Genomic DNA, 10458 nt, shown 5'->3' with positions numbered 1-10458 from the left:
TATCTATATGTACAAAAGTAATCAATTTGATGACAAACTGATGCGATATGATATGTGTTGCTACACGACAGTCGCTACTGTCTCTTTAAATTTACCCAGGAGCCCCTAAAGGAGCCCCAGGGGCCCCTGGCTCGGCTCTCCACCCTAAAGACAAGCATAAAATCTAAACTTAACGATCATTTGACAGGTCTTTACAACAGCCTCGATCTGACCACGACTTTTATCGACAAGTAAAAGTTAAGTTTACTTTAGCCAGAAACACAACGGTGGTGTGGCTTCAGTGCAGAGACCGACACCGCACACACTCTAATGGCTGAGTGCGCCTTTCAGATATTTATTCAACCACCCGACGAATGCATCCACAAAATTCTTTGGTTGTGACACTGCTACGTACAAGAGGTGCGAATCCTGTGCGTTAAAATATCGTTAGACAGGTATGGAGGGAAACGAGTCCAAAGAGTGCGTGCACAAAGCTCAGCAGACAGAATCTGACTCAATAATAAAAACGGAACATGGGGAGGCGACACTGACAAGGAGACACTTGGGGGACCTCTCAGCGGGTAAGTGTTATGTTAAGCATTTAAGTTTGACCATTTTATCGATGGCTCTCTGTTTGCAGCGTTAAACATTGTGACGAACAATAGCACGCATCGGCATGGCCCCTAATTTTACGGGCTCCACTATAAACAAAGGCAAAAAAAAATCATGCTGAATGTGTACACGCGATGCGTTGTCACTCCCTAGCGGAAATTCAGCGGTATCACAATGCCGCCGCCCCCTTGTTGTGCACAAATAGGCTTTGAAATACTACATTTGCAATAATTCAGTATTCATTTAAATGACGCTAAGTTATTATTAGTGTTTGTATTTTTTTCTGAAACAAAAAGAATATGAATATTTAAACTAACAATAAACAATTACTTTAACAAGGTTTATTAATCTTGGTTAAGGTTAATTTCAACATATAGTAATTTTTTTTATAAGTTGTATATGTTAACTACGAACTAACAATGAGTAATTGCATGTTTGTTGAATAACACGAACAAAGATTAATAAATAAAAATATATTTTCTATCTTTAGTTCATGATACCTAATGCATTAACTAATGTAAACAAATGGAATGGAATATATATATATATAAAGGTTTATGCACCTTTAAATTAACTGTTAAATTCATTTTCAATTGAATATTCATCTTAATAACAACAGGTCAATTATTATTGGTTTGAATATTTCCTTGTAATGGAATTTATTGTAATATTTTACCATGACCCAATATGATGTTGCCTTACAATAAAGTAATTACTATTTTATCATCAGTTTATCAGCCACACAACAAATAAGACCATTTGGCAAATTTTTCCCTTTTTTGCCCTGTATAACAAGCACAGATGATATGTTTTGAGGATGCAATAATTTATTATTTCTTAAAGTTTTATGATGTCAATACCCCTCTCTCTGTATCTCCTCCTCAGGTAAAGTGACCAATGGTTTCCCACCTCATGATAGAAAAGAAGGTCTGCTTAGCCCTGTGCGCTCCCCAGGCACCAGCTACTGGTGTGTGTCTGAGAGCCCAGACTCTCCTTTACTTCTGTCTCCTGTCCCAGGGCCATCTACGCAAGAACCCCCTCCAGTAAAACCCACACCTGGACGAGACCACCGCCGCTATTACCATGATTACTGGCGCAGAGATTACCTCATGGACTTTGACCTACAGAGACAGGGGATGTTATGTATGGTGTGTGGCAGTTCACTGGCAACCCTGAAGTTGAGCACCATCAAGAGGCACATCAAACAGAAGCACCCGTACTCCCTGCTTTGGAGTGAGTCAGATAAGGAGGTGATCAGGTCTGGCTGGGACAGCCACTTGAGTCTGGTGAATGGACAGAGGCCAGTATGCCCTGATACAGCCATCGCTCAAGAATCAGAAAAGATGCTGGACTCTGATCAGCCCACTGCAGGTCTGTGTGTTTTTTGGGTGCTTGTGTTAATTGAAAAGTATTTATCTATTTTGGTAGTAGTTGTGTAACTGTTTTAAAAGGACAAAGTTGGCACACCATTCCCACCTAGGCTGATCATAGTTTTTCACTTTTTGGTTGTGCATCTACACTGAGCTTATTTCTTTTGGATGTGCATGCTTTCGTTTACTATTTTTAGTATTTGTTTTACTGCATATGTGCTGATTTTAATTAAAAAAATCATTGTCTGCACAGGAAGATTTCCATTACTGTATTAGGTCAAGGATAGATCAACTGGCAGTCATTGATTCGATTAACAAGATACACACATACTGATAAATGTATACCTTGAAAAAACTGTAAGTAGCTTTGGATGCATTACATGTATAAATATATTACAGTAATGAGACTCATCAATGAAATGGAAAATGACAAACAAATTAAAAGGTAAACAACTGGATCTACATTAAAATAATGAGACTTTTTGGGGAAATGTGCTGAATGGTCATGAAGATAGGATAGAATAGAATAGTACTTTAAACAATGTCACAATGCAAAAAAAAATTATTTACCTAAAACATATAATATATCATTTCTAAAATATAATATCTAATTTGTTTCTCTTGATTTAGGGGTAAAAGAAATGAGGGAACCCCTACATGCAGCAGTTTTATGTTGTAATCATTATGACATTACAGGACTGTGTGTACTGCTCTTTGTGTGGCAATTTGTTACTAAATTAAAACTATACCATGTCTTTATCTGAAGATTACTCGATAAGAAAACAACCCTTTATTAGCTTGTGAATTTCTGAGTTAAGCATGTCTGAAACTTGTAACTGAAACTCAAAACACATATTTAGACATGCTCTCATGCACCTTCATGAATCTTGAATGAAACATTCACTTTTTCACTAAAACGAGGAAGACCTCCATTGTCCATGTCATTCTAGGCAAACCTGATGATGCTGTCAGTCCAGCAGCTCAGCCCCCCGTCAGCACTCAGTCTGGGTTGAACAGGGTCACGCCCTCCCCTCCTGCGCCCTCGGTCCAAGAGCTACCAGTCCCTAATGCTCAGGTGATGGAGCGCTACCTAAACGACTCATTGCACGCCTGGTTCCGCCAGGAGTTCCTTATGGAATACCAGGCAGAGGCAAGCCGTCTAGTATGCATGGTATGCAGCTGTCCATTGCCTTCGCTGCACTTGGATCACATCAAGAGCCACGTGCTGGATCTGCACCCGAACTCTCTGCTGTACAGTGCTGAAGAAAAGCACTCCATTCTGCAGACGTGGGCCAAGGCTAACGGTGAGGGCAAGAACGAAACAGAGTAGACAGTAAAGGGGAATTTAGAAGAGAAGATTGTACACAGAAAGGATTTCTGAAAGGGGAAAAGGAGAATAGATAGATAGATAGATAGACTGACAGATAGACAGGCAGGCAGCAAGATAGACTCAAAAATGAAGTCATTAACCATACTTGATTGAATTTGAGAAAGCAATTTAATTTTGTTTATTCAGTTTAAGTAATTTTAATGGAGCCAACATAATTTAGTTAAATTAGATCAAATCAATGGACTATAGTAACTCAACTTTATTATGTTATTCAAACTCAATTTAATAATGTTTAATATACTTTCTTATGTTGGTCCAATTTAATTTAATTGATTAATCAGTAGTATATGCCAGGTGAGCAAGTGTAAGGACAGTGAAACTGTTGCACTGTCAATTTTATAGCAATGGCTAATGGAGCTAAGCAGCACTCAAATCAAACATCACTTTAACATTAAAGTCCATCCTCAACCTTAGCACAGGTGCCCATCTTCACCACAGTGGTAACCACCAAAATTCCAGCCTAAAAGACATTCTTTTTAAATACCAATAGAACAAAACATTAAACGTTTACACAAATTTTCATATTCTCGTTTTGAAAAAAAAAAAAAAACTCTCAAATTAAGTAAACTTAATGTACAAATGTAATTGAATAGAACGCAATGAAATCATTTTTAGTTCATTTATATTAAGTAAATTGAACAACCTGCAAAAATCCTGTTTTGTAGATAGATTAGAAAAGTATAAATGAAAGGACAGAAGTTGAAATAAAATAATGTAGTGCAATAAAAATAAAATTACTTTATTATGGTCAAATTTACTATTGTCTGTGACAAAATTTTATGGAAATGTATTCTACATTCATTAAACATGAGAAATTAGGCTAAACAGGCATATAATAGCTTGAGTTTGAAAAATAGATATTGAAATAAAGATAAATAGTTCTGTGAAACTTTAGTTTAAATGTAAATTTGATACCAGTTTCTTCCCGCCATCAAACATGTGTTTCCCATTTGTCACACAGAACCTGACGCTTTACAAATTGTCAAATCGGAGCAAGATACCAAAGAAGTAAAGATAGATGGTTCAGCCCCGTTTTTCCATCTGGACACAAATCCTATCCAGGGAAACTTGGGAAGTTCCACGGGAGTAGCTGAGAATCCACCAGACACTGCCCAGATGGCACAGTCTGTACCTTTGCCCAGGAAGAGAAGATTGAAATATGGCACCCCCTGGCGTCTCCGCCTGGATTATTTAGTGGCGTATGGTCCTCCGGATAATCCACTCTGCTACTGTATGGTGTGTTCTGAGCATCTGCCTGTGCCAAGAGTCAGCAACTTCCGTAAGCACATCCTGGCATGCCATCCACAAACAAATGACCTCAGCCGAATTGAGAGAGATGCTGTGATTAGCGCCTGGACAAAAGAGGAAAATATCGACTCTGCTCCAACGATGGAGCATGGTAAGTACAAATACAGACAACCATAGAAATAATATTAATAGTATACCATGCAGATCAAATATAGAAAAAAGTAGACCAAAAATGAAATGCCAAATTAATCATTTTGTATTACAAGATAATAATCAAGAAACACAAAAGCAACTTCAAACTGGAAGGGAAGCACAGATCACTCATAAATGATACTAATCTACAATTATTATTATTATTATTATTGTGACAGCAATGTTGCTCCCATAAGCTGTTTATCAAACTATTACTCAACAGTAATAAGTACCATACGAACAGTAAAAATAAATATACCTTATGAAAATAACTGACCAACTCCAGAACTGTTAAAGAATTTTGATAAATTTTTTACAACACAGATTGCAAATAACTGCATCAAGGTGTCAGGAGCAGAGTGGTAAATGGTAAATGGTCTGCACTTATATAGCGCCTTTTTAACCTTATCGGTATTCAAAGCTTTTACACTGCGTCTCATTCACACACACACACATTCACACACCAATGACGGCAGAGCTGCCATGCAAGGCGCTAGCCTGCCATTGGGAGCAACTTGGGGTTCAGTGTCTTGCCCAAGAACACTTTGGCATGTGGAGTTGTGTGGACCAGGAATCTAACCACCAACCCTGCGATTGGTGGCCTACTCGCTCTACCACCTGAGTGTAGGGAATGAGAGGCTCAGGACCCAATCGCAGAGTGAAAAAATAACAGATTTTATTTATACAACAAAAAGATTAAAAACAAACAAGATACAAGACCGACTGAACACAGAAGACGGACCGAAGAGCGCACGGCAAAGAATACAACTGAAGCCGTGCGCTCACAAAGACAGACAACGAAACACAAGACAGACATGGGACGATGATGCCATGGTCCTGTCAGACAAAAATCCAGAGTGACAGGACCGTGACAGTAACCCCTCCCTCTGTCCCAAAACGGGAACATCAAATGCACAAGACAGACAAAATGAGCACTAACATAAAAGATAAAACACAAAAGAAAGAGAGGGAGGGAGGGAAACCAGAGAGCGGCCTGGGAGGAGGCCTCAGGGCAAAGGCGAGGTCTGGCGGTCTGGGAGGTGGCCTCAGGGCAGAGGGAACAGAGGACTGGGCGGTAGTCACTGGACAGGGGCCAGGAAGGAACGGTTCAGGGGTGGAGCCATGGAAGGCTTGAATACCGCCAGAGACTGGGGAACAATCTCAGTGGCTGTGAGCACAGGCAGTGAAACGGGAACGACCTCCGGGGTCGTGGGCACTGGTAGTGATGAGGGAACAGCCTTTGTGGCTGTGAGCACAGGCAGTGACAGGGGAACGACCTCTGTTGCTGTGATCACAGCCAGTGACATGCGAATGACCTCCGTGGCCTTGAATACCGGCAGAGACTGGGGAACAGTCTCCTTGGTCGTGAGCACTGGCAGTGACAGGGGAACAGTCTCAGTGGCTGTGAGCACAGACAGTGACAGGGGAATGTCCTCTGTGTTCGTGGGTGCTGGCAGTGACAGGATAACAGCCTTTGTGGCTGTGAGCGTTGGCAGCGACTGGGTAACGGCCTCCGTGGCCGGCGAGCACTGGCAGTGAATAGGGAATGGCCTCCGTGGCCAGGAGCGCAGGCAGTGACTGGAGAATAGGAGTCTTCTCCTCTTCCTCTCCTGGGTGGCCGGGAGCACTGCTGTGGGAGCAGCCGTCATGACCAAGGTCACTGGCACTGGGATGGCCGAGGCTTCAAACACTGGCTCTAGGACGGATGAGGCTTCAGATGCTGGCTCTGGCACAGACGAGGGCACTGCCTCGTTGACCGTGGCAGGCGTGGGCACTGGCTCATTGGCTGTGGCAGGCATGGGTGCTTGAAGGAGCAGGGGAATGGCCTCCATGGCTGTGGGGCTCTGACAGCGACATTGGAACGGCCTCCGTGGCCATTTGAAATGTCAAGGTTTCTTCATAATTTAGTTTTACATGACCATTTTACACTCTCTCTTTTACCCTTAAGAATTAAGCATAAAATCTTTACTCCTGTGCCTTTAAGACGTTATATGTGAAAACTGCTAGAGTTGTTTACACTGCTGCCCATCAGGGCAGGCCAAGTTGCTGAATACTGAATAGGTGTTGATGTGGAAATATAAGCAGCCGTTATGTCAATACCGTGCTTTGGGGAGATTTGCTATTTGAAAATTAGTGTATGTTTATTCTAAAAAAGTAATGGCAATTATATTATCCATCATTTGTCCTTCCTTTAAATCTCATTTCTCTCTCATTTTTGATTCTTTTTTCCAATAAAGACCTACAGAGTGTCACTGTCACTGAGAAAGCCATTGTTGACACACAAGTGTCACCTGGAAAAATCACAGAGCAAGGAGGCAACGAAACCGAAGACAACAACAGCACAAACATTACACCATCAACACCGATGGCTGGGCGGAACAGACACTACCCGGGTAAGGACCAGCGGCGTAATTACCAGGCACGCTGGCGGGTGGACTTCCTGATGGACTACAACTGCAGGAAGCATGGATTGATCTGCATGGTTTGTGGTGCTTCACTCGCTACGCTTAAGGTCAGCACCATCAAAAGACACATCCTACAGGTACACCCTCACTCCCTGGACTACGGCCCTGAGGAGAGGCAGCTGGTCCTGCTTAGCTACAATCAGATCTCCCTGCACTTTCATTCTGATGACTGTTTTTCAGGATCAAACCTCATCCATAAAGAGAATGCTCATGATAATGATTATGAAAATTTAAATACTGGACAAACTTCAACCCAGAACATACATGAAAGAGAAGAAGTCAGGATGAGTTTTTGACATCTCGTTTTTGTTTTTGTTTCCTTCACTCAGGAAATTTGCTGTGGGGTTAGACCAATTTTGTTTGAAGGATGTGACATAGTATGACAACAATTGCACTTACTGTCTCTAAAAAAGTGATTAAAAACATCTGGAATGTTCAATAAGTTCTAAAAACTTTATTTATGGTAAACATGAGACAGGAAACATTTAAACATCAACTTTAAAAAAGAATCTGAAATGTTCCCAATAGCCGATTTTGCTGAACTTTTATGATTTCTTTGGAAAAAATGTCTTATATGCATCTCTGTTTGTACAGCACAGACTGACAATACTTTTGTTGATGCAGCACACTTGATATTTTGCATGAAGTCACGCATTACAGTGGAAAACATTATTTTCTTAATGTACCTAAAAGTGTACTGGGCACAGGCGTTTTGGCACTGTTGTAGAGACACTTGGTGCAAGGGGTGAAAATTTACCTTAGAAAAACTTAGCTTGTGTTATACCTAATTTTTACCAATCTGAAATAAAAATGAGCAAAACTATTGAGAAATATGATTTATAATATTAATGTTAAATAATATATAACTCAACTGGTTCAGTTCACCAAAAGAATATATTGAAATAAAAATCTTTATTTACTGTATACAGACTTCCTGTTTAAGCAAAGTGTGATTTGAGCCATGTGTAAATGTCCATGTCTCAGGGAGCATGTTTTTTCCATCTGTAACTTTCTATAATATATATATATGTATATAGTTTTTGCACTTATGGGTCATAATCAGTTTGAGTGTATTGCAGGCAGAATCTAATCATAAATGTGCAATTAAATTCAAAATGAGCCTATACTGAGTAAACAGACAAGAGATGTACACTATATGGCCAACAGTGTGTGGACACCACTGTCTATGTAACAGGTTTGGCTATTCCAGTAGTTCTGCGAGTAATGCATTCTGGAACAGAAAAGGCCCTCCCCACAATGTTTGAAGTACACAATTCTTTAGAATGTAATTTGTGTGGAATTGCTGTAATAACCAAACCTGTTCATTAGAAGAGGGTGTCCACATACCTTTGGACATATTGTATGTACTATCTCTAATCATTAACACATCCTGGTTACTTTTATCTAAAGAGATAAGATATGCAAATTAAATGGATCATGAAGAAATTCCTTTTGTGCTGATATGTAAAGTTATCAACCTCCTAGCTTTAGACATTCACATGTCTCTAGCAGACAGTTGTATCATCTGGCACAGTGAACTGAAACTTATGTGTCAGTATCTCTCTGGGATTTGAAATCACAAGAGGAAAGCTAATGTTGTTTCACCACTTCTTTTAATGATATTGTACGTTTTGGGTTTCCCAAAGCTGATGCTGTTAATGTTGGTGTGAAATTCTATAGTAGCAGCCGTGTTTATCTCCATGATATAATGGGAACCAATGTGTCTTCCTTCAGTGGAAATTCAGCTCTTTGTTTCACAGAACAAATCAAAGGAGAATGAAACTTGTGCCATCACATTTTAGCTTTGGCAGACCTTACCTGTTTGGTCACGAAAGCTCATTTTCTTTTTCCAAATGCAGTTTGGAAGTATTTGGACTTTGAAAGCATTTTTACATTAGCAGCATTTCAAACACTCACATTCCGTCACCCTTAGGGGATTCCTCAAGCAACACATGCTTCTTTGTCACTGAATATGTGATTTTGTATCCTCTTTTCACCATAAAATCTACACAACAGTTATGCACTTTGATAGTGAATCCATTAAAGCTGACATTAGGGATTTTGAAAGCATTGTGAATATGTTTGTTTAAAAGAAATGTTCACCCAAAAATGTACATTTTCATTTACTTGCCCATTAGAAGAGTAGTTCAACTCTGTGTGTCCTCACAATGAAAGTGAATGTATACACACATTTTGAAGCTCTAAAAAGCACTTCAGAAGTGATATGATAGGTGTGGGTGAGAAACAGACAAACATTTAAGTCCTTTTTTTTTACTATAAATTCTCTTCCCTTCCCAGTAGGTGGCGATATGCACAAAGAATGTGAATGTGAAAGCGGAGATTGATAAGAAGAAAATGGACATAAATATTGATCCGTTTCTCACCCACACCTATAATAATCACTTCTGGAGATGTAGATTTTACCACCAGTATCATATGGATTACTTTTATGATGCCTTTATGTGCTTTTGGAGCTTCAAAATGTTTGTACACATTCACTTGCATTGTGAGGACCTACAGAGCTGTTATTCCTCTAAAAAATCTTTGCGTTGTGTGCAGAAGAAAGTTAAATCTGGGATGGCATGAGTGTGAGTAAATGATTACAGAATTTTTATTTTGGGAGAACTATCCTTTAATGCCCGGACCAAGATTATAATAGTTTTGAATTTAGCTTTTATTTCCATTTCATTTTAAATTTTTCACTACAGTTTAGTTTAGTTTGTTAGTTTTAGGTTTATTTGTAAGTTATTTGCTAGTTTTAGTTTAGTTTTTCAGTACTTCTACTTTTTAGTTTTAGTATTTATATTAAGGGATATTGGAGAATGTGCAAAACAGGCATTTGTGTAATGCAGGACTCCCCAGTGTCCAATTTATAAATAATATTATTGCGGGTGGCCTCCAAGCAGGATTTCTCTTAGGATCCCCACATGCTTTGTAACAGCCCTGCTGAAAGTAAACTTATGCAATCAACTCAATTCTCTGCAACAGAAATGTGAACTGCACTGGATAGGAGAAGAGGCTATTGTCATATGGTTGTTATATTATTTTACAAATGATAGATAAAAGCTCCATCTCTATGTAGTTCATTCCATTATCTACAGCAGTGGTGCTCACACTTCTATGGAATGAGATCTACTTTTTCATGTTACTGCAGCAAGATCTACCATGCAGAATATATATATATATATATATATATATATAT

At 39.5% G+C, this 10458-nt stretch overlaps 1 protein-coding gene across 1 annotated transcript; it reads left to right on the top strand.

Annotated features, from left to right (window-relative positions):
- Nucleotides 1–213: 213 nt before the first annotated feature.
- LOC127656561 (zinc finger translocation-associated protein-like) lies at nucleotides 214–8137 on the top strand. The gene is made up of 5 exons (XM_052144946.1): nucleotides 214–560; nucleotides 1477–1962; nucleotides 2912–3265; nucleotides 4313–4750; nucleotides 7029–8137. Exons 1-5 carry the CDS (start codon nucleotides 437–439, stop codon nucleotides 7550–7552), a joined length of 1926 nt encoding a protein of 641 aa, XP_052000906.1. The 5' UTR covers nucleotides 214–436; the 3' UTR covers nucleotides 7553–8137.
- Nucleotides 8138–10458: the final 2321 nt, after the last annotated feature.

This window comes from Xyrauchen texanus, chromosome 2 (assembly GCF_025860055.1).
Source record: "Xyrauchen texanus isolate HMW12.3.18 chromosome 2, RBS_HiC_50CHRs, whole genome shotgun sequence".
In the NCBI taxonomy this organism is placed as follows: domain Eukaryota; kingdom Metazoa; phylum Chordata; class Actinopteri; order Cypriniformes; family Catostomidae; genus Xyrauchen; species Xyrauchen texanus.
The sequence above is the reverse complement of the archived record's forward strand: the minus strand, read 5'-3'. Positions and strand labels throughout refer to the sequence as shown.

Coding starts and splice junctions, on each gene's coding strand:
- LOC127656561 (XM_052144946.1), top strand. CDS start 437: ATGGAGGGAAACGAGTCCAAAGAGTGCGTGCACAAAGCTCAGCAGACA. Junction 1,963..2,911: donor CTCTGATCAGCCCACTGCAG/GTCTGTGTGTTT, acceptor ATGTCATTCTAG/GCAAACCTGATGATGCTGTC. Junction 4,751..7,028: donor TGCTCCAACGATGGAGCATG/GTAAGTACAAAT, acceptor TTTCCAATAAAG/ACCTACAGAGTGTCACTGTC.